General features: G+C 48.1%; 1 protein-coding gene across 3 annotated transcripts in view; it reads left to right on the top strand.

The window, feature by feature from the left end:
• Nucleotides 1-20,218, top strand: part of GGT5 (gamma-glutamyltransferase 5) — a 25,279-nt gene extending 5,061 nt beyond the window's left edge. The window contains exons 1-12 of one of the 3 annotated variants that reach the window (XM_032876027.1): nucleotides 8,967-9,100; nucleotides 11,001-11,131; nucleotides 11,980-12,075; nucleotides 12,561-12,756; nucleotides 13,341-13,498; nucleotides 14,027-14,173; nucleotides 15,012-15,148; nucleotides 15,529-15,719; nucleotides 16,108-16,214; nucleotides 16,405-16,523; nucleotides 16,652-16,762; nucleotides 18,098-18,563. In XM_032876027.1, coding sequence (XP_032731918.1) covers nucleotides 9,063-9,100; nucleotides 11,001-11,131; nucleotides 11,980-12,075; nucleotides 12,561-12,756; nucleotides 13,341-13,498; nucleotides 14,027-14,173; nucleotides 15,012-15,148; nucleotides 15,529-15,719; nucleotides 16,108-16,214; nucleotides 16,405-16,523; nucleotides 16,652-16,762; nucleotides 18,098-18,244 — 1,578 coding nt within the window. In that variant the 5' untranslated portion in view covers nucleotides 8,967-9,062 and the 3' untranslated portion in view covers nucleotides 18,245-18,563. Of the gene's footprint in view, nucleotides 1-8,966; nucleotides 9,101-11,000; nucleotides 11,132-11,979; nucleotides 12,076-12,560; nucleotides 12,757-13,340; nucleotides 13,499-14,026; nucleotides 14,174-15,011; nucleotides 15,149-15,528; nucleotides 15,720-16,107; nucleotides 16,215-16,404; nucleotides 16,524-16,651; nucleotides 16,763-18,097; nucleotides 18,564-19,987 lie in introns of those variants that run through there. The other 2 variants (XM_032876025.1, XM_032876026.1) reach the window with 2 other exon arrangements.
• The last annotated feature ends 3,865 nt before the right edge of the window (nucleotides 20,219-24,083 follow it).

Below are 24,083 nucleotides of genomic sequence, written 5' to 3'. Positions count from 1 at the left end.
TATGTGTGTGTATATATATATATATATATATATATATATACATATATATATATATATTTAAGATTTTATTTATTTATTTGACAGAGAGAGAGAGATCACAAGTAAGCAGAACAGCGGGCAGAGATAGAGGGGGAAGCAGGCTCCCTCCCGAGCAGATAGCCTAACACAGGGCTCGATCCCAGGACCCTGAGATCGTGACCCAAGCTGAAGGCAGAGGCTTAACCCACTGAGCCACCCAGGCACCCCTCAATGCTTATATTTTTAAGTTTTTAAAGATTTATATATTCATTTGAGAGAGAGAGAGAGCATGAGCTGGAGGGGCAGCAGGAAAGGGAGAGAAAATCTCAAGTAGTCTCATCACTGAGTGCAGAGCCCAACGTAGGGCTCTATCCCACGACCCTGAGACCACGACCTGAGCTGAAATCAAAAGTCTGACGCTTAACTGACTGAGCCACCCAGGTACCCCTGTTTTTATCTTGAAAAACTTGTAAACCCACAGAAAAAGAGGAAGAATGCCACTTATACTTCTTAGGTTCACCAATTGTTAATGTTTCACCTCATTTTCTCTCTCTCTCTCCATATGTTATCTATCTAACATTTTTTAAAAGTTGCATTAATCATTGCACTTTATCCCTAAATACTTAGGTACATATCTACTATGAATAAGATCATTCTCCTATATAACATTGATACCATTATCACCCTCAAGAAACTTGACCTTGATATAATAGTAGTATTTCATACTTCATCCAATTCAAATTTTCCCAGTTGATCCAATAAACCTGTCACCTATTATCTATCATCTATCTTCTATTTATTTATCTCTTTAGATCCAGGAACCAATCGTGATCATCATTTTTTAAAGTCTCCTTTAATCTAGAACTATCTCCTGCTTCTTTTTTAAAAGATTTTACTTTATTATTTTATTTTTGACAGAAAGAGACACAGCTAGAGAGGGAACACAAGCAGGGAGAATGGGAAGGAGAGAACAAGCTTCCCACAGATCAGGGAGCGTGATGTGGGGCTTGATCCCAGGACCCTAGGATCATGACCTGAGCTGAAGGCAGACGCTTAACAATTGAGCCACCCAGGTGCCCCTATCCCTTGCTTCTTAAAATACAAATTCATCTTCTATGACATTAACAGTTTTTAAAGATTGATTGGTTGAGGGGCACCTGGGTGGCTCAGTGGGCTAAAGCCTCTGCCTTCAGCTCAGGTCATGATCTCAGGGTCCTGGGATCGAGCTCCGCATCCAGCTCTCTGCTCAGCAGGGAGTCTGCTTCCTCCTCTCTCTCTCTCTGCCTGCCTCTCTGCCTACTTGTGATCTGTCAAATAAATAAATAAAATCTTAAAAAAAAAGATTGATTGGTTGATTGATTTAGAGAGCATGTGAGTGGGGGGAGGGGCAGAGGGTGAGGCAAAAGAGAATCTCAAGCAGACTGCCCGTTGAGCTTGGAGCCTGATGTGGGGCTCAATCCCAGGACCCTGAGATCATGACCTGGGAATGGAAATCAGGAGTAAGCTGCCTAACCAACTGAGCCAGCCAGGTGCATTATAACATTAACATTTTTAAAGAAGCCTGTCCACTTGAATCACAGCCTTGCTTCACAATCTTGGTTTGTCTGATTATTTCCTCATTATCAGATTCTGGTTCAACACGAAAGCTCCCCCATCATTAGTAATGCTAAGTTGGATCACTTCATGAAGGTGGTATCTTCTAATTCTCTTCATTGTAAGGCTATCATTTTCTTTATTAAATTAGTAACATATGGTTTGATACTTTGAGACCAGGTGAATATCCTTTTTTCAAACAACACTTGACCCCCTGTTTTAGCATCTATTTTTGGTCCTTGTCTGAATAAATTTGTGTTTGCAAAAAGGTGATTTCTAAACCTGTCATTTCTTCAACATTCATGAGTTCGTATTCTTCTGTCAAAAAGATCCCCTCCTCCCCAACCTAGATGTTCTTGAATGTCACTGTTGACGTAAGGATTTTTTCAATTCGATATGTTATAATCCATCCCTGTTCTTCTTTTTGATCCCCAAGTTGTCACAAATTTGACCAATGGGAGGCACTCTAAGCCAGCAACTATATTCTTTTACATAAACCCATTAGTCTTAGAAAATTTTCTTGACTTCCTGCCCAAAATGTTCCAAGATCTACTTGTACATTCCCTCAGCCAGATCTGAAATCAGGGATCAGTAGAGTATGGTATTTCAGAAACCAAGATCTGAGGGCTAGGGTTGTTCACTGAGACAGGGAAGACATCCTTCTACATTGTGTCCATGAACGGAAGCAGAAGAAATGTACAAATATCTTGAGTCCAGCTGAGACCATGACCATAGGCTTCTTCCCATCTTCCTCTGTCTGACACTGTGTGTCTCTTCCGCTATGGTCAAAGAAGTTCCCATCAATGTTAGTATATTTACATATTGGCTCTATTCCCAATAACCACAAAATAGTTTCAAAATTACTTCAACAAGACCACTATGAACAACAAGTCTACTAAGTGAAATCCGAGATGTCTTTGCAGGTTTGTTGTTGTTGTTGTTTGTTTTTGTTTTATTGTCCTGAGGCTATATTACATAAAAGATGTATGGTGAAATTAAATTATTTTTCCTGTGTGGTTATCAGTTCAATATACCATTAGCTTATTTTTTTTTTCAGTTTGTATTGTTTTAGGGTTTCCTTTTTGTTTTAATTTTATTTTTGACTTTAAGTCAAAACTATGTAAAAAGATATCCTCAAAGATCTCATTCACATTACCTTCATCCTGTTCCTACTTAGTCTTCTAGAGGGAATAATTTTCATTGGTCTCTAATTTCTTTATTTCCTGTTTTTTTTTAACTTACATATCTTTCTTTTCATTTTATTTTTTGCTCTTTCCTTTCTTTTTTACTTTTTATTTTCTTTTTATTTTTTTATAATTTTTAATTTTTATAAACATAGAATGTATTATTAGCCCCAGGGGTACAGGTCTGTGAATCGCCAGGTTTACACACTTCACAGCACTCACCATAGCACATACCCTCCCCAATGTCCATAACCCCACTATCTTTCCTTTCTTTTTGCTATTTCTGTGTTTCTGTTTGAAAAACAAGCAAATATATCACTTATTTTCTCTTTTTTGTCATATCTTTTGATATCAAGAAAGGCTTGTATTTTGCTGTAATGGTTATTATATTTCCATTGATATCTTTATTGTATGTTATATATGCGATTATAATATTAGATGTATAATTACGGTACTTTTCATTCTTCTGCTTTTTTGGAATATTCTTTGTTTGCTCCTCTGATGGTTAAACTAGGCTATGGTGCCTAGTCGTTTGGTCAAATACTAGTCTAGAATTTGCTCTGAGGGTATTTTGTAGATGTGATTAACATTTCATTCAGCTGATTTTAATAAAACATTACCCCAAATGTGGGTGGGCCGCATCCAATCAGTTGAAGGTCTGAAATGCAAAAACAGGTTTATCAGAGAAGGAATTCTGCCTCAAATCTATGACATAAAAATCCCATCTGGGGGGCTCCTGGGTGGCTCAGTTGATTAAGCTCGGTTAAGACCTCAGCTTTGGTCATGATCCCAGGGTCCTGGGATGGAGACCTGCATCAGGTTCTCTGCTCAGTGGGGAGCCTACTTCTCCCTCCACCCCCCCATTCATTCTTTCCCTCTCTCTCTTTCTCTCTCTCTCTGAAATAAATAAAATTAAAAAGTTAAAAAAAAAATCCCATGTAAGTTTCTATCCTCGTGGCCTGCCCTACAGATTTTGAACTTGCCAGCTTCTGCAATAACATGAACCAATTCCTTAAAATAAAAAATCTCTCTCTACATCTATCCCATTAGACTTATAGACTTCCCTACTATGAGTAATACTGAAACTACCTAGAAACCTCTTCTTTTTCCTGTTCCCTTTCTTTCCTAAGAGGATATAAAGGGATATGAGATATCTTTCTACTCTCAATTAATACCTAGCAGTCAATCAATAACCTTATTCTACTTCTTACATAGCCTCCCCATTCACACTCCCATCCTCCTTTTTTTTTTTTAATCCACACAATAGGCCTCACTACCCATAATAGCTAAAGCTGTTTCTACTATGTTTTCAGTTAATTTTCTCTTTCCACCAAATGAGTTTTCTGTCCAGACAATCATTAAAAGGAAAATTTTCATTGGTTCGTTTAACACAGCCAAACATCCGGTTTCATGTGCAATAACACAGGCACCATTGCTTTTATCAATACTGGGGCCTGTAAACCAGAGTATTTTTTTTTTTAACCTGCCATTGACTGGCCCATAAGTCAAAGACAACAGTCATGTCCTCAAAACAAAATCCCCACTCCATTTTTATGGTTGTACTGTGCCTCCATTTTCAGAAAAATAAGCATTACATTGCTATCCTGTTTCAATAATAACTATCATTTTTAGTCTGAGATCTATGGGTAATTATATATTTAATTCCTACTCTCACTCATGTCAGAATCTTTCCCATTATTTTGGTTGTCTGAAGTCTGTTCTCTGTAAGATTCTTCAGAAAGTTTTCATGCTGAAAATATTCACTGAGTTCTTGCATGTTCATAACAGTTTGTGGCCTTTGTAGGTAACGAACAGTTTAGCTGGATATAAAATTATTGGTTCACATTTTCTTTCCTTGAATGTGTTGATTATAACCCTTCCTCATTCCTGGCACAAAATATTGGTGTTGAAAAGTCTGATGACAATCTGATTTTCTTTCTCCTGTAAGAGAGTTAATCTTTTTATCTAGATGCCAAAAAATTTTGTTAATAAAGTCTGATAGGTTTATTAGAATATACCTCAGTGTTGGCTATTCTGAATTGATTTTCCTATGTAGTGAAGTGCCCTTTTCAATATAGAGTAAATTTTATAGTTTTTTTTTTTCTCTTTAAATCAGGAAAGTTATCTTGAATTATATTGTTTATTATTCATTCTGTCCCAAAGATTTGGATTTCCACCTTGGGACTCCTATTAAGTGTACATTTGATATTCTTGCCTATCTTCTGTATTTTAAAATTTCTTTTTCATTAAAAAATTTCCCCTTTTCATCTTCTCTTTTTTTTAAAGGAACCTCTGTAGGTATTTGCTCTGTGTTTATCTTTGTTCAGCCTTCATTTCTTTTTCTTTTTTTTTTAAGATTTTATTTATTTATTTGACAGAGAGACAGAGATCACAAGTAGGCAGAGAGGCAGGCAGAGAGAGAGGAGGAAGCAGGTTTCCCGCTGAGCAGAGAGCCCGATGCAGGGCTCGATCCTAGGACCCTGAGATCATGATCTGAGCCAAAGGCAGAGGCTTTAATCCAATGAGCCACCCAGGTGTCCCACAGCCTTCATTTCTGAGAGTTTTTTCTCCTATGGTCTGTTATTTCCTGAGTTCTATAATTTTTTTCTATAATTTTTTAAAAAAAGATTTTATTTATTTATTTATCAGAGAAAGAGGGAGAAAGTACAAGCAGCGGGAGAGGAGCCAGAGGGAGAAGCAGGCTTCCCACTAAGCAGGGAGCCCGATGCAGGACTCAATCCCAGGACCCTAGATCACGACCTGAGCTGAAGGTGGACACTTAACTGACTGAGCCACCCAGGCATCCCTATAATTTTGTTTTTTAATTCCTCTTTTCCAATCTCTTTATGTGCAGTTTTTCTAATTCTGATGTCTGCTGCCCCTTCATTGCCTCTGTAATCCTTTTAACTTCTTTTGGAACATCCTGAAATATTAAGTTGTTGTTTACATCTGATTTGTAAGCTTGTCTTTCTGGTATGGGGTGTGACTTCAACATGTTTTTTTGTTCACGTTCAAGCAAGATGAATTTTCCTATACTTTTAGGCTGGAAGGTGGGTCAAAATAGTTTTTATCAGTTCATGGCTCTTGAATTCCTTCTGCTGTTTCTGCAAAATGATTGGAAATATATATGGTCTCCTACTTTCTGATAATTGTTTTCTCTTTCCTTTGCCTCTGTGGTTCCAGTCCTGTTCATATGGCTTCTACTAAAGCAGCTTCTCATCAGGGCGGCTCCCTCTGCCCTGAAGGAGAACGTTGGTTTATTTGTTTTGAGAGTTCTCAGGATCCAGAACTATTTGGCACCATGCCTTCCCTTGGCCACCTTTCACTCAGGCATAAGCTGGATAGTGCCAAACCCAACCTTTAACACTCCTCTGAGTAAAGGTCCTCAGATTGTTTGGTCCTTCAGACTTCCCTGTGCGGCCCTGTGGTGAATGTGGGAATTCTTCAGACCCACTGCCTCCCTTCCCCAACATACAGTGTATTATTAGTTTCAGAGGTAGAGTCTGTGATTCATCTGTCTTATATAATACCCAGTGCTGATTACATCGCGTGCCTTTCTTAATGCCCACCACCCAGTTACCCCATCCCTTCACCTCCTCGACCTCCTGCAACTCTCAGTTTGTTTCTTATGACTAAGAGTCTCTTATGGTTGGTCTCCTGATTTTGTCTTGTTTTCTTTTTCCCTCCCTTCCCCCATGAACCTCTGTTCTGCTTCTTAAATTCCACATGAGCGAGATCATATGACAATTGTCTTCTGATTGACTTATGTCACTTGGCACAATACCTTCTAGTTCTGTCCACATTATTGCAAATGGCAGGATTTCATTTTTTTAATGGCTGAGTAGTATTCTATTGTGCGCACACGTGCACACACACACACACATACACACAGACCACATCTTTACCCATTCATATGTCCATGGACATCTGGGCTCTTTCCATAGTTTTGCTGCTATAAACATTGGGGTGCACGTGTCCCTTCGGATCCCTACATCTGTATCTTTAGGGTAAATACCCACTAGTGCGATTCCTGGGTCGTAGGGTAGCTCTATTTGCAACTTTTTAGGAATCTCCACACTGTTTTCCAGAGTGGCTGCACCAGCTTTATTTATTTATTTGAGAGAGAGAGGGAGAACGGGAGAGAGAGCACAAGCAGGGAGGAGAGGGGGAAGCAGGCTCTCTGCTGAGCAGGGAGCCCGACACAGGGCTCAATCCCAGGACCCTGAGCCGAAGGCAGACGCTTAACCAACTGAGCCACCCAGGCACACCTGTGTGGGGGCGGTTTCTAAATCATTTGTATTATTTCAGTTCCATGAAACTTGCTGAGATGTTTATATAAATATTTTATGTGTTCTTGAACGTTCTTGTGTGTTCAGCTTCATGACTGTTGGATGCTGTGTCCTGCACATGTCGGCTCAGTCATCTTATCATAGTGGTAACATCCAGATCTTCTATAGCCTCACTGATTTTTCTCCTGCTGATTCTAGAAGTTTCTGAGAGAAGTATGCTAGTCTCCTCCCATGTATATTTGTCTATTTCTTTGCATGCTGCCAAGTGTTGCTTTATATGTTTTTTAAACTGCTAAGTGTACACACATCCAGATTTTTATATCTTTCTATTGAGTTGAGCTTTTTATAATATTAACATGTCACTGTTATTTCTAATAATGTTTTTCTTCTTAAAGGCTACTTTGTCTGAAATTAATATAGTTATACATGTTGGTTAATGTTCACATGATATATATATATATATATATATATATATAGCTGTTTTATCCCTACATCTCTCTCTTTTTTTTTTTTTAGATTTTTATTTATTTGACAGAGATTACAAGTAGGCAGAAAGGCAGGCAGATAGAGAGGGGGAAGCAGGCTCCCTGCTAAGTAGAGAGCCCGATGCGGGGCTCCATCCCAGGACCTGGGATCATGACCTGAGCCGAAGGCAGAGGCTTTAACCCACTGAGCCACCCAGGCACCCCTATTCCTACATCTCTTAATGCATTTTCTATATGTTCTTTTTTTCCTTCTGTATTTAGATTTTGATATTTTTGTATTGAATTAATCTTTTTTTGAAAAAAATCTGTGTCCAGGGTGCCTGGGTGGCTCAGTTGGTTGAGCATCTGCCTTCAGCTCAGGTCATGATCCCAGGGTCCTGGGATAGAGCCCCACATGGGGCTCCCTGCTCAGCGGGGCGTCTGCTTCTCCCTCTGCCTCTGCCACTCCTCCCTGCTCATGCTCTCTCACTCCCTCTCACTCTCGTACTCTCACTCAAATAAATAAATAAAAATCTTTAAAAATTTTTTGTGTCCAATCTCTTGTTAATGCCGTTAGCATTGAGCTCCTAATTCCATGTTTTATCATTGCCATTTCTCTGGGGAAATCCTTCATCTTGTCTTTTATATCCTTAAATGTAGTTATTTAAAATCTGTGGTCAGACAGTTTCATAATCTGGAGGTCCCATGGGTCTCTTTCTCCTATTGTTTGTGCTTTCTCTTGGGCTTTGTTTATGTTGTATTATTACTGCCTTGTTTGCTTGGTTATTTTGAAGTCAGCCTTTGCAGAGTGTGTTGAAAATTGTTCAAGATAATTGTTAGAAATAATCTGAGGTCCAGGATACCAACATTCTGGAATGACTTTAATTCCATTTGACTGAGAGTTGATGATTTGAAGCTGGGCCACTGGGCTTGTCAGGCCTGGCCTGTTTCTCGTTTTACCCCCAGAGTGAGGATAACACATCGCAAGTCCGGTTCACCAGCACACCCAGGCTCCAGCCACACAATGATGTCAAAAGCACTATGTGGCTTCTTGTCCCCTTCTTCAAGGACTGGCAAACATTTTGAGGAGGGAAATCTATCTCCAAATGCCAGACTCCTCTGTCTCTAGGCCTGCATTTCTTCCCTGCCTGTGATGCCTTTATTTTTTTTAAAGATTATTTATTTATTTGAGAGAGAAAGGACATGGGCAGGGGTGGGGGAGCGCGGAGGGAGAGAGAGAAAAGCAGGCTCCTGCAGAGCCCGATGCAGGGCTAGATCCCAAGACACTGAGATCGTAACCAGAGCCAAGCAAGGGCAGAGGCTTAAAGGACTGAGCCATCCAGGCGCAACCCTGTCCCCCACCCCCGTGATGCTTTAAAGTGGATGTTTTCCCTTTGTCTGGCTCTTCTAGTGATCTGTGGGAAATTTAATCTGATTGATTTTGTTTCCCATTACAGCGATGTCTGATTTACATTTTGACAGACAATTTTGTTAAAACAGAAGGGGGATGGCAAATGTTGGGGACCAAGGAGGAGACCATTGCAATAACCCAGTGAGACATGCCTGTGGCTTGGATCTGGGAATGAAAGAAAGTGACCAACCAAGAGTGTGGCTCCAGCGTTCACAGCCCAAGCAAAGGTGTGAATGGTTGTGTCCTTTTCTAAGATAGTGAAGGTAGAAAGGGAGCCATTTTGGGGGGCAGAGGTGAGAAGGAAGGAAGTGGAGTTTAGGTCATGTTAAGAGTGAAATGCCTCGGCGCCTGGGTGGCTCAGCCATTAAGCATCTGCCTTCAGGTCACGTCATGATCCTGGGGTCCTGTGTTCCAGCCCCGCATTGGGCTCCCTGCTTGGCGGGAAGCCTGCTTCTCCCTCTGCCAGTCCCCCTGCTTGTGTTCCCTCTCTCTCTGTGTTTCTCTCTGTCAAATAAATAAGATCTTAAAAAAAAAAAAAAGTGTAATGCCTCAAATAAAAACTTAAGAAAGAAACAAACAAACCCAAACCAAATAAAACAAAAAATGAAATGCTTCTTAGACACCCAAAGGAGGTATCTTGTGGGCAGCTGGGGTGTGCCTGGAGTTTAGGGGAGAGGTCTAAGCTGGAGATAAAACTTGGCTATCATCAGAATAGAGTTGCATTTTAAGCCCTGAGCCTAGATCAGCTCATCTGGGAGAAGAAACAGGTGCACAAGGACAGAAGACTGAGCCTGAGGCCCCCAACAGCATGAGGTGAGGGAAGTGGGGAGAAACCAGAGCATGGTGGCAGGCGGTGGTGGGGGCCTGGAAGCCGAATGCAGAAAGCACTTCCGGGAGCCGGGAACAATGGGTCAGGCGACATAAGGCTTTTGTGACGGGAGGTGTTTTTTGTTTTTTGTTTTTTGTTTTTTTTTTAACAGCTTTCCAGTTTATCTTTTGTTTTTGTTTGTGGTGTTTTAATTTTGTGAAACATCTGTGTTTCTCCCTGCCTGGATGTGACCATCTTCGTTGTGTCATGCTGCTGGCTTCCGCCCCTTTCCCTGGTCCAACATACCGCGTGTCCATGCTGTAGCCATGTGTGCCCTCGGGTGGGCCCAGAGCAAGGACATTGGCTCAGGGGAGCTTGTGAGCCCAGGGTTGGAGGGGGGGTAGTGTCAGGCTGAAGTGCCCGAGCTGAGGGAGGGTACCGGGGTCGGAGGTCCTATGGGGTGGGGGAGGGGAACCGGGTCCACTCCCTCTCTGGGCTTGGTTTCCCCATCTGTAATTGGTTTAAATGCTCGCTTCCTGAAAGTGTTGGGGAGGATTCCTTAGTGTTCAGGAAGGGGCGGCCTCCAGTGAACTGCTCAGGGCTGTGCCCTAGGAACAAGGTCATTTCCTCAACACAGGCCAGTCTGACTAGACCCTTGGAGCTAAAAGGCCTACCTCTTGGTGCCCATAGACAGGTGGGAGACTGAGACCAGAGAACATTCCCACAGACACTGGAGCCCCAGGAGGGGCTGGGGAACCCATTAGCCCAGGCCCCTGGGGACAGGGCAAGCTCCTGGGATCACCTGAAAAAGTCCAGTCTTAAAAGGATTGGGACCTGTGGTATCCCCAGTAGGATGCTGAGTGGGAGCTGCCTAGGCTGGGCTCCTGGACTGCTGGGGACTGGCGGGTCGGGCCCAGGCAAGTGAGTCACGGCTGCTGGGAGGGACTAGGGAACAATGGCTGCAAAAGCACTGCACAAACTGAGAAGTACCTTATGTAAGGCAAGGGGGAGTGTAAATGCCATTATGATTTGCAGTCTGTAGGGGGCTATGGACCTGTGAGCAGCTGGACTTGAGGGGGCAGCCCAATGTAGTCTCTGACCTAACCCAGAGTTTGGTGGCTGCAGATGGTCACCCACCTGTCACCATTTCCTGGTAAATGCCAACTGAGGAAGCCCATGTTGGGAGGCTGGGGCCAGGGGGCCAGACCTCTTATTCTGTGTCATGTTCCCTAGAGCCATTCTCCAGCAGCAGGGCTCACCTGTGGATGCCACCATCGCAGCTCTGGTCTGCACCGGAGTCGTCAACCCTCAGAGCATGGGCCTGGGCGGAGGGGTCATCTTCACTATCTACAATGCAACCACGGGTGAGTTCATATGAGGGGCCCCGTGGCGAGGACGGGCTGGTCCACAAGTGCTAACAGTGAAGTGCTTACAAACACCCTAAGTGTTCGCCGTGCACCCACACCTCTTCCTGGGTCCTCTTGGTGCCCCCCACATCCCCCACCTTGTCTGTGCAAAGCCACTGCAGCCCATCTCAGATATGAGCACTGTCAGGGAGGAGGAAATTCTTCTGCCCTTCAAGGTCCTTCTAGCTAACTATTAAATTGACAGGAGGGAAAGTAACAGGACAAAATCAAATTTAATTTCCTATGTATGGGGAATCCACACAGACATGGAAATTCCACAGACAGACAAAATCAGCTGTCTAGAGGATGGGGTCTGGGACTTCAAAGGGAAGGAATGCAATTCACAGGAAGATAAAGAAGAGTAAACATTTGCTAAGCAAATGTTGGCGGGGGCCACTGGGAAACAATGGGACCCAGAAGACTTTTACCAAAGGCCTCGCAAGGTCCCTCCCTGTCTCTCCTACCTAGTTTGTATCCTGCTGTAGTTGTCTATGGTGATGGTTCTCTTCCTGGAGCAGGTCTTCTGTCTAAATTCTTTCAGGCAGTAGTAGGGGGTAGATAGAAAGCTCTTCTGGATTCTGCTAGGTTTTAATTACTTTTAACTCAAAAATGATCTTCAAGGCAAAGTGGCCCATTTTGGGGTGGCCTGCTCTTGGCCCCTACAGCACAGAGTCGAGTTCAAGGTACAAAGAGAGAAACAGGCCTAGAACAGGGCCAGGGGCATATGAGGGTGCGTATGGTGTGGGGTGAGACCCAGAAGCCACAGGAGTGCCCCTGAGTGCTCACGTGCCCTGCCCCAACTCCAGGAAAGGTGGAAGTCATCAATGCCAGGGAGACAGTGCCCGCCAACTACGTCCCGGGTCTGCTGGACCAGTGTGAGCAGGCCCAGCCACTGGGTACAGGTGAGGCCCTTGGAGGGACCACCCTCTCATCCTACCAGGCCACTGAGGCTGACTAGAACCCTCCTCTGAAGGGGCTTTGTGGACAGGCTGTGACACCCTGGTGCCAAGGGAGCCCCCCTCGAGGTCCTGACTCCCGGAGTTGAGAGTCTTCCTGGGACAGGGCTTTCTGAGAAGGGAGTGGTAATCCAAGCAGAGGGACCAGACTGGCAAAGGTCTGGAAGGTTCAGTGGCGATGGGGTGGTGGTGGAGTGGGAGGTCCTGGGGCCAGTTTGGATTGGGCCCTGAGGGAAGGCAGTGGGGAGCCACGGGGTGGTTATGTGGGGAGTTGAGCGGGGAGTGACAAAGTCAGGTGTGGGCTCCAGAAAGCTCATTCTGGCTGCCATGCTAGGGGGACCAAGTGGGTGGGGCGAGTGTGGGGTGGTAGAGAACCCGTGCGGAAGGCTATGGGGCTGAGGGCAGGGACATGACATCCCCGGGCCTTGCAGGGGCCCAGTGGATCGGAGTGCCGGGGGAGCTCCGTGGCTATGCTGAGGCCCACCGCCGCCACGGCCGCCTGCCCTGGGCACAGCTCTTCAGGCCCACCATCTCCCTGCTCCAAGGGGACTACCGCATGCCCTTCATCCTCAGTCAGTTCCTGCAGAGCGACTTCCTGCGGCCTTCCTTATACAAGACATCCCTGAGGTGAGCACTGCCTCAGGGGCTCCCCGGATTCCCGCTCAGCTCCTGGGTTCAGGCTCTGGCCCGTGTGCCTCGCTCCCACCCCAGTTCCACCCCAGCCCTTCCTTGAACTTGAAGGTTGGCCCTGTGCGGGTGTCGGGGGCCTGAAGGCCGGGAAGGCCAGTGCTTTGCTGTCCCAGTTGACAGACCTTTGAGCTAGAATGTAATCAGAGGGCCTCAAGCCAGAAGTTTACATCCAAGTGACGGGACTCCAGGATGTGGATTTGGGCTCTGCCACTGCCCTCTGGCCATGCCCTTCTCCACCCCCACCATGTCCATGCCAGCCCACTGACCATGTCTTCCCAGGGGTGTCCCAGGCCCGTGTAGGGAGCGTGTCCTCCCTGGGCCAGGGTGATGAGTGAGGTGAGAGGCTTCAGCCTCCCCCAAGTATAGAGGAGCCATCTCCCCTGATGTCTACACCAGCTCCTCAGGACCCCGGACCAGGACTGCCTCCCTATAGGGTCCCAAAGAAACCACAAGAACCCCTGCAGGAGTGTGGCTGCCTTCCGGGGCCCGGCCCCACCCTGAGGCTGCCCCCAACTCCCCAGGCAGCTCTTTTTCAACGGCACAGAACCCCTGAGGGCTCAGGACCCATTCCCCTGGCCCGCACTGGCTGCCACCCTGGAAACCGTGGCCACGGAGGGTGCAGAGGCCTTCTACACAGGGACACTGGGCCAGACGCTGCTGGAGGACATTGCAAATCAAGGTCAGCTGCGCCAAGGTCCCAGAGCCCCCGCCCCTGCCAGAGAGAGTTGGGCTCTGGGTGCTAGGGGTGAGGGCAGGCCCTTCCGCAAGCCTGCCAGAATGTCAGCTGCTCCCAGGACTCAGGGAGGCCATGTGTCCAGGCCTGCCCACTGCTGGCCTCAAGGACCCTGTGGTCAGGGCCCCTGGGGAGCAGAGCCCCATAAATTAGCAAATTAGTGGTGGCTATAGTGGGTCACAGTGGGTTCCTGGGCCTGGAGCTGGCCACCCTCACAATCTGTCAGAGGCCAGCTTCCACTCACCTTCCCGTCCTCTTCCCACCAACCTGCCTGCCTCTGGCCTCCGTCCACCCATCCCTCACCTGGCTCTAGGGCCCAGCCCTGACGGCACTGCCTGCAGACCCTCCATCACCCCTAGGGTTCTAAGAGGCTAGGTTGATGTGGGGAGCCCCACCACATGACCTGGGATCAGGAGCTGTCACTCTGCCTCAGTTTCTCCATCCATACTTGGGGTCTCTTTCGTCTCACCTCAGGCAGCAGGCTGACCCTGCAGGACCTGGCATCGTTCCAGCCAGAGGTAGTGGATGCCCTGGAGATGCCCCTGGGGGACTACACCCTGTACTCACCACCACCGCCTGCAGGGGGTGCGATTCTCAGCCTTGTCCTCAACGTGCTCAAAGGTGAGACTCCCGCTCCGTCCCACCCAGAGTCCTTCCCCACTGGCATCTCCGAGCCCGGCTGGAGCTTTGGGCAGCCTTCCTCTTCCGGCTCAGCCCTCCTCAGACACCAAATAGAAATGGGTCAGGACGTTATGCCCTAGAGCTGGTCTCCCGGCGCAGTCCACACAGTGGGGCTTTGCTGAAGGGTCCGAGGTCATCCACCCAGGGAGTCCTGCCCCGCGGGTGGTGAGCAGCCTGGCCAGCGTGTGCCCCCAGGGCTGAAGTCTGGCCTGCAGGGTGGCAAATGGAGGTGGGGGGTCCCAGCCGTGCCCAGGTTTGGGGCGGCCCGCCGCTGTGTCAGTTCCTGGAGACTACGGTGACGGACTTGAGGCTTAAAGCAACAGAAATTTATTTTCTCCTAGTTCTGGAGGCCAGAAGTCCAAAATCAAGGTGTCAGCTGCTCTGTGTTTCCTCCGGGGACTCTGGGGGACAATCTGTTCCTTGTCTCCTCCAGCTCTTGGCGGCTGCCGGCATTTCCAGGCTGCGGCTGCAGCAGCACCCGGGTCTCTCCCTCTGCTCACACAGCCTCCTCCTCTTCTCTGTGTGTCTGTTTTATACGATTACATTTAATTGTGTGATTACATTTAGAGCCCTCCGGATAATCCAGGATAATCTGCTCTTCTCAAGATCCTTAACTTAATCACACATTTTGCCATATAAGGTAAAATTCACTCCTTTGCCCTATAAGGTAGTATTCACAGGTTCTGGGGATTAGGACATGGATGAATCTTTTTTGAGGGGGGCCAACAGTCCACCCACGACACGGGGTGACCCCGACCTGCGCCTATCCCCTCCCCAGGGTTCAACTTCTCCTCGGAATCGGTGGCCAGGTCCGAGGGGAGGGTGAACTTGTACCATCACCTCGTGGAGACGCTCAAGTTTGCTGGGGGACAGAGGTGGCGGCTGTGGGACCCCCGCAGCCACTTGGATATGCAGGTGAGGTAGACTGTGACCGCTGGAGAGCCCCCTTCCCAGCCCCCAGGGCTCTGCATGAAGGGAACATGAGGCTGTCCCTGGACCCCAAGAGTCTGACTGGGTGAGGTTGGAGGAGTGCATACAGAGTTTCAGGACAGGACAGCTTGGCAGTGGGCCAGGGCAGGGAGGGTGAGGTGGGTCTGCAGACTAGAAGGGACCCCTGAGTGGCAAGTACTAGAGGGACAGTGTTGGCACCATAATTCAGAGGACCTGGAGGATGGGCAGGGTGTGGGGGCAGCTTGGGCTGGAGGAAGACAGACTGGGGAGGGTCTCTCAAGGGACCCTCTTCTCTGTGGGGCCCTGGCTCCTCACTGACCTTGCCACCTGCCCGGCCACCCCAGAACGTTTCCCAGGACCTGCTGGGAGAAACTTTGGCCCAGCAGATCCGCCAGCAGATCGATGCTCGGGGAGACCACCAGCTCAGCCACTACAGCCTGGCTGGGACCTGGGGCCGCCAGATGGGCACGTCGCATGTGTCTGTGCTCGGGGAGGACGGCAGTGCTGTGGCAGCCACCAGCACCATCAACATGCCGTATGTGTCTGCCTGACCCTAGAATGCCCTCTTTTGCTCCCTCAGCAGGTCTTACGAGCCCCCAGTCTCCCCTTGCTTGTGTCCAGAGGGCAGTACCTTGCTTTTCCCTTCGCTGCCTCCTTTCTGTCAGAGGGGCTACTCTCCTGTCTTTTCTGGCTGGAAGGCTGCTGGCAGGTGGCCCTGAGCCAGGACCTGCTCGGGGATGAGGTTTACCCAGAAGGACGTCCTGACAGGGAGGCCCAGGGGGATCTTTGGGGGCAGTGCCAGGGAGAGAATAGTGGCCCCAAGGTGCTAGCGGGCTGTCACTTGCATGAGGGGGTCAGGCACATGTTCCAGGGCGGGAGCCTGGAGCCTGGAGCTCCAAGCCCAGACCTGACCCCACCTGCAGCTTTGGAGCAATGCTGTACTCACCACGAACGGGCATCCTCCTCAATAACGAGCTTCTGGACCTATGCAGGAGGCGTCCCCTGGGCTCCCAAGTCATCCCCCAACCTGGTGAGCCTGAGGACCCCACTGGTGGGAAGAGGGCAAGTGGGCAGGCCAGGTGGCATGAGGCAGCCCCTGAGCCAGCCCCAGTGTGCACAGCAGTGAATGGAGACACAGATGGAGGCGGGCGGGGGGGGGGGCGCGTCTGGAGGGTGCTGGCTGCAGATGAGAGTGCAGGTGACACCCACCTGGCCTCCAGTTCCAGGCGAGCGGCCTCCATCGTCCATGGTTCCCTCCATCTTGGTCAACACAGCCCGGGGGTCAAAGCTGGTGATTGGTGGGGCCGGTGGGGAGCTCATCATCTCTGCTGTGGCCCAGGTGAGTTGGGGAGCACCTGGCTGGAACATCCCCACTCCTGGCGGGGGAAGGAAGGGGCTTCCTTCTGTGGCTGTGGCTGTGGTCAGTGTCCCCTCCCTCCCTTCCTGTGTTCTCCTTCTCTCCCCCAGGCCATCATAAACAAGCTGTGGCTTGACTTTGACCTAAGAACTGCCATTGCAGCCCCTATCCTGCACGTCAACAGCAAGGGCCATGTGGAATATGAGCCCACCTTCAGCCAGGTAAGGCCGCTGTCCCTGTCACCGCCAGGACTGATGCCTCGGTGCATGTTGCTCAAAGCCCCCAGTGGGATCTTAGCCACTGAGTATTTTCAGCTGGGCACACTTCCCCTTCTGGGGCCATCCGTTCAGAAGCTCAGTGTGGAAGGCGCCAGGCCAGTCTTGTGGCTCCTGAGGCAGAGAACAGGGTGTCATCCATGCTTTTCCCAGGCCAGGCACCTCTGCCCCTTGGTCTCTGCTCTGTTCTGTTCTCTCCAGATGCTAGTCTTCCCGGCTGTGGCTTTGCAGACTCTCTCTCATGGTGATCTGTTTCCTTGTGGGGCTTGAAGCTTTCATGTGTGAGTTTATTTGTAAGAGTAGTAGTCATTTCCTTCTGAGGACTGGGGTTGCATTAGTGCTGTCCTTATAATATTTCTTGGGTTTCCCCCCTCACAAGCAGGTCCCCAGAGCTAAATTCTCTCATCCGACTCCCTGCCCCCAAACCCCTGCCCTAACACATAGTCACCTTCTTCTCTGGGCTGGGAGATGCCCTTTGCTAAAGTCTTTTTTTTTTTTTTTTAAGATTTTATTTATTTATTTGACAGGCAGAGATCTCAAGTAGGCATAGAGGCAGGCAGAGAGAGAGGAGGAAGCAGGCCCCTTGCTGAGCAGAGAGCCTGATGTGGGGCTCAATCCCAGGACTCTGAGATCATGACCTGAGCCAAAGGCAGAGGCTTTAACCCACTGAGCCACCCAGGCGCCCCCCCCCCGCTTTGTTAAGATCTAATTTAAAAGTCTGGCAGCTTTTGAAGGCTTTGAGCTTCATGCCTGGGTTCTGTATAGCCAGCTGGGGTTTAAGGTCCTCAAAGCTGCCTCGTCCGTGGTGAGGGGCTCTTGGTGTTAAGGCTGACTCCTGTGGCCCTTGGAGCACTGAGGACCATACATCGAGGAAACTTTACTCCAAGGGAGTGTGCAATCCCTGGGAACCTTGGTCCTGGGGCCTGGAGACTAAGGACTCTCAGACTCTGAGGTGCTCCCTCTCCCTATATAGGGTCCTCCCCATGGTGTCTTCAGATGCAGGCCAGAAATGGTCTTGCATCTCAAACTCCTTCTGGCCTGGGTGATGTTCTCTCTGCCATGTTCCCCAGAGCTTGGCTTCTCCACTGGGACTTATTGTGGGAGGCCATGGACTCCAGGCCCTCCAAACGAGGCTATAGCCAGTGTCATCCCATCCTCACCATCACTTATGCCCAGTCCTGCCTTCTCAGTTGGGACTCAGATCTCTGCCTGGGGCCCTAGGCCCTCAACAGGTGGAGCTAAGCTGTCTTCACCTGTGCACTGGCCTTCTCTCCCCTCCAGGAGGTGCAGAAGGGGCTCCAGGCCAGGGGCCACAACCACACCAGGAATCCCTTTTTCCTGAATGTGGTCCAGGCAGTGTCCCAGGACGGGGCCTGTGTGTATGCTGCAGCGGACCCGAGGAAAGGTGGGGAGGCCTCAGGCTACTGAGGAGACTGCTCCTGAGAGCTGCAATCCGGCCCCACCACCAGTGTGTGCCCAGGCCCGGCCTTGGCCTTGGGACCAGGATCTGGACCCTTTGGCGGAGGGTCAGTCTGGGGCTGCAAGAGGTGGGGACAGCCTGGAAGATGGATGACTGTGGGGGCTGAGCCTTCTCCCAGAGCCCCTTGTGGCCCTGCCCCTGACCACCCCTGACCCCACTAAGTCTTCCCTAGGCCTCTCACCCAGGACTGTGGCCTACCCTTGCCCCAGGTCACACTCCCCACCTGTATGCTGTCTAGTCCAACATTAAAGAGGAGGGTGGACCTCAGCCTGATTTGGGGTCTAGTTGTGGGACGGCACCCTTAGAAAGCACACGCACTGAGTTCCTACAGTCTTCCATGACACACCAGCATGGAGGTGTGGAAACCAAGACCTAACAACCAGCTGGCCTCGCTCAGGCCAGCCCTGGATGGAGGCGGCACCCCACCACCCGCTGGGCCTCTGCAATATGGCTGTTGGGGGCCTGTGTGTTGGTGGGAAGGCAGGGCTGTGGCCAAGTGGCACCTGCCCCTGACTCTTGCCAGGACCATCTCTGGATCTTGTCCTCTGTGCCAGGAAAAGTTCGGATGAACTAGGACCCGAGACCCCCCACCCCAGTCCCCAGTCCCAGCAATTGCCCATGTTCTCACCCTCAGCACTGTGGGCATTTTGAATGAAAGGGTCTTTGTTGGGGGGCTGTCCCCCCATTGTAGTGTGTTGAGCAGCCTCTCTGGCTTCTCCTTCCAGGATGCAAAGCACCCACTACCACCAGCAGTGGCCAAATCATCCCTAGTTGAAAACTACTGCTCTGGACCCATTAGCCCCCAGTTGCTGAGAATGGCTTTGCCAGCTGTTGTGTGGGCTGCCCTCCCGGAGGGTGCCTCACTGGACTGACCTGGGATTCCTGCCCCACACGGATTCCTGGGAGCATTGGGGGTTACCCCAGTGTCCCGCAGGGGCACACCTCCACCCGGCAGGGTCTGAGGCCCATTCCATTGCTGAGCCATTGGCCATGGCCTCCCACCCCACTTGTCACTTCTGCCGTATGAGGTTAACATTCTCAAGTGCCAGGGATCAGGATGGGGACCTGATGGGGACCTTTTGTCGACCACACACGGGGAGAAGAGGGTGGATGGGGCAGATCTCTGATCTGAGCTTGACTGTGAGGGTCTAAGGGGGTATTCTGACAGACTCCAGGAGAAAGGACTGGGGACAAGGATGGCTGACTTGGAGAAGGGGGACAGGCCTGCGATCATCACTGTGCTCCATGGTGGACCCCGGGGCCCCTCACTGCTGCACTTGGGCATCCTGGAGACCACAGCTCCTCCCAGAGTCTGACTTTGGCAGGGAGTGGGAAGAGGACTTTTGGGAAGGGCAGGTCTGTTTCAGGAGCCAGGGGTGCAGAAAAAGTGGGCGGAGACAAGCAGGAGTTGGGAGGGTGCAGTTTCTGACCTGGTCCAGAGTCTGGCCCTGTGCTGTCAGGACCATCCATGGGGGGCCTCCCCAGGGGAGGGTGCCTTGGCCACCGTCCCGATGTCTCCAGCACTTTGTTCACTGAACTTCACAACCAGCCGGGGTGACAGAGCTCCCCTCCACACTGCTTTTGAAGCTTAACAAAAGTCCCAGGGCAGCTCTCATGGGACAAGCAGGTCCCTCCCTGAGGCTCAGTTCTCACACACGAGCTGACGGGTCCCCACCCCCGCTCTGTCCCAGGTTTCTGGATCATCAGACCCCACACCCACACTCCAACTGTGGCCAGAGGCATCTCAGACTCAACACGCCCAACTGGAAGCCAGCTCTGAGGCAACTGGAAACTCTCTGGTGTCCTCCTCTCCCACCCTGGGCACCCAATCTTCCCTCTCCCCCTCTGCCTGGCTCAGCCCTGGCTCCTCCCTCTCCGCCTCCTTGGTGCGGCCACTGCCTCCACCCACTCCCCACTCATGACAATCATGGGCCTTGAAAAATGCATACCTGATCCTGTTATGAGGCAGTCAGAGCTCTCCTTGGTTCCTGGTGCCCCTGAAGGAATCCCACTCCTCTCCCTCCCTGCCGATCCCACCCTCGGGGACTTGCCTAGCCGGTGCCCACATCCCACAAGGACCACCAGCAATGTCCGTGATCCCACTTACGCAGCCGAGTCAGGGACTCCTTTGCATATCTTGCTACACAGAGGAAATCAGAACCAGGGCTACAGTATCCCCAAAATAACCATTGGCACAGTACAGACCAGCCCCTACAGAATACGGTTAATGCAGGATCCAAGGAAAATGCATTGTCTGAAACAATTGCATGAACAATAAGCATCAAAATGAATAAAGGATCTAAATGAAAGTTAGTAAAGGAGCAGTCAGAACAATCAGGAAAGCAAGGGGAAATGCTCAGTAACAACTGAAGCAGAGACTGATAAATCTGAAATCAGGAAAAAGGGTCTTTGAAAAAACAATGGGTTATTCGACAGCTTACAGTACAAAAGAAGAAAATGCAAACACACAAAAGGAATGACAACGGGGAAATGAGCTCAGATATAGAGAAAGTTAAAAGATCATTCATCCAAATAAATTTGGCAAGTTCAATAAAATAAATTACTCTCTAGGATGATTTAAGTAGGGTTACATGGGACAAATACTGAAAACGTTGTTTATCTGAAATTCAAATTTAAGTGGGTGTCCTATATTTTTGTTTGCTAAATCTGGCAACCTTTAATATAAATGACAGATCCAAGGAGGGGCAAAGATCTAGATGTGTCAACAATCATTAAAAAAATTAAGAACATTGCAGGAACACTGGCTTACCTCAAAGACCCTTCTAGAAATTTCCTCAGGTGAAGTGTGTCCTGCCATTAAGGACAGAGACTGGTCTTGCCAGTTAAGCCCCCACAGGGAGGAGCAAGAAGGAAAATGTCTACATTCACTTTATGAAGCCAGCAAAACACTGACCCCAAACCTTCTAAAGAGAACCACAGACCAGTTGTGTTTTTGAAATTCAACACGAAGTTCCTAAAAAATATTAGCATGGAGAATCTAGCAACACATGAACACAATGACATGTCCCACCTCACCCAGTAGGGCAGACACCAGCACTGCAAGGAAGGTCTTCTTTCAGTGTATCCATGAGTGTGACTCTCACTTCTTCTCTTCTATCCTGAGGAGAAATGGTTTATCTCTACAGAGAATGAGGGAGCATTTGACAAATTGCAATACCCCTTCTATTTTTTTTTTTAAGATTTTATCTATTCATTTAAGAGAGAGCGAGCCAAGCAGGGGAAGAGGCAGAGGGAGAGGGCGAAGTGGACTTCCCACTGATCAGGGAGCCCGACGTGGCCCATATTCCAGGACCTGGAGATGATAACCTGAGCCGAAGGCAGACGCTTAACTGACTGAGCCACCCAGGGGCTCCTCAACACCCATTCTTGATAAAAATGACAAAAGAAAGAAAGAAACCCACCAAAAAACCACCAAATAAAATAGGAATGAATGGATACTCCTTTAATGTGAATATATGTCCCAAGGCAACAATAGCAACCTCCGCTGGGCATTGACCATGGGCTGGGTACCTGTCTATTGCTTTACATGTATTAACTCAATTCATATAATTCTCCTTAATGAAGTGGAGCTATGATTATCCCAGTTTTATAGATGAGGATCCTGAAGTCATAATGAACCAAGGGTCATGCAGAATAAATGCCAGGAACAAACCCCCGATACACTGATGGAGAAAATCAATCTTGACTCCTACCTCACACCAAATATAAAAATAATTTAAGATGAATCTTAGGCCTAAATGGAGAAGTTAAAACAAGTGCTTGGGCAAGTGTTCCAGTATCAACTATTATAAAGAACTTTATTTTTTTGAATTCCATCGGGGAGGGAAAAAATCAAGGGGCTCCTGGGTGGCTCAGTCAGGAATCGTCTGCCTTCGGCTCAGGTCATGATCCTGGGGTCCTGGAGTTGAGCCCCACGTAAGGCTCCCTGCTCAGCGTGGAGTCTTCTTCTCCCTCTCCCCACCATACCCCATCATGTTCTCTCTTGCTCCCTCAAATAAAGAAAATATTTTTAAAAAATCAAGTAAACAAATCCATCTGAATTTGTTTTAAAACAAATTATAAACATACAGTTGTTAAAGCAGCATATGAGTAAACCTATGAAGTCAAGCGACTACAATATAAACTCCACAAAGAGATGTAAATAAATATGGAAATCATGTCTCTGCTAAAGGAGCAGTTCAAAGCCATAAGAAAAAGATTGTTATCAATACCTCTTGGAACAAGTGGGCAGCCCCTAGGAAAATAACAAAGTGGGATCCCTACCTTTTTATCAAATAAAATAAATCAAAATAAATTCCAGTCAGATCAAGACTGAAGTGTTAAAAGTGAAACCATATAGATCTATAAAAAATCAAACGCAGGGCGCCTGGGTGGCTCAGTCAGTTAAGCGTCTGCCTTCCACTCAGGTCATGATCCCAAGTTGGGATTAAGCCCCGCATCAGGCTCCCTGCTCTGCAGAGAGCCTGCTTCTCCCTCTACCTCTCCCCATGCTTGCTCTCTCTCTCTCTCTCTCTCTCTCTCTGTGTCACATAAATAAAATCTTTAAAAAAAGTTTAAAAAAAACCCCAAAATATCACAAGGAAATTTTATTTATATTCTTAGAGAAAGGAAAACCTTTTCAGGCATGACATAAAAATAAGAAGTAAAAGAAAAAAAAAGAACACCAGATATATTTGAACACGTAAAAAGTAGAAATTTTGACGTAGAAAACTTCTTTAAAGACCAACAAACACAAATAAAATCTTAAAAAAAAAAAAAGACCAACAGATATTTGCGACGACGTGGCTGGAGCTAGAGCAGATTACGCTGAGCAAAATAAGTCAGAGGAAGACAAATACTATATGATTTCACTCATACGTGGAATTTAAGAAACATGACAAATGAGCAAAGAAAACGAGAGAGGAACCAAAAAACAGACTCTTAACTATAGAGAACAAACTGGTAGTAACCAGAGGAGAGGTGAGGGAGGGGAGTGTACTAGAGAATGGGGATTAAAAATTACACGTAACCGGATGAGCCCTGAGTAATGTATAGAATGGTCGAGTCACTACATTGTACGCCTGAAAGTAATACAACACTGTATGTTAATTATGCCAGAATTAAAACTCTTAAAAATAAAAAAAAAATAAATCTTAAAGGCCAATGACAAACTTGAGGAAAATAGTTTCAGTACATAATACGCTATGGGGTTGGGTTCTTTAATATTTAAATACTTAAATATTTAATGTCAAAGACCAAGTGTCCATTAGAAAGATGCACAGGGACATGACTCATTGTAGACCACAGAAAGCGAGCTACAGTGATTGCTCTAACATAGAAAAAGTTGCTCAACCTCCCTCATAAATGAGCATGGCCAATAAAAACAACAGTGAGACCCCCGCAGGGACAAAGTAAATAACTCCAGGCTCAGAAAGCTTCCTCTATGAGTTCTTCCAAACACTAATGGGAGGAAAAACACCAGTCTTACACAAACTCTTCCAGAGAACAGAAAAGAGGAAAGAGACATTGCACAATGCTTTAAATGAGGCAGCATCATCCTGAGAACAAAACCTGACAAAGAAATGTCAAGAAGGAAAAGTGGAGGGCGATTTCATCCATGGACAGAGAGGCAAAACTCCTCAATGAGTGATGAGCAAACCAAATCACTCCCAGTTGCCGTTTATTCTGGGAGTGCAAGAGGGGTTACCCATGAGAAAGTCAAGCCATGTAATTCATTGTGCTAACATAGTAACAGAATAAAGGAAAAGAAAAAAAAGAGAGAATCAA

The sequence above is a fragment of the Lontra canadensis genome, unplaced genomic scaffold (assembly GCF_010015895.1).
Source record: "Lontra canadensis isolate GAN:19392208 unplaced genomic scaffold, GSC_riverotter_1.0 scaffold57, whole genome shotgun sequence".
In the NCBI taxonomy this organism is placed as follows: domain Eukaryota; kingdom Metazoa; phylum Chordata; class Mammalia; order Carnivora; family Mustelidae; genus Lontra; species Lontra canadensis.
Note: the sequence above shows the minus strand (reverse complement) of the source record. Positions and strands in the feature narration are given on the sequence as shown.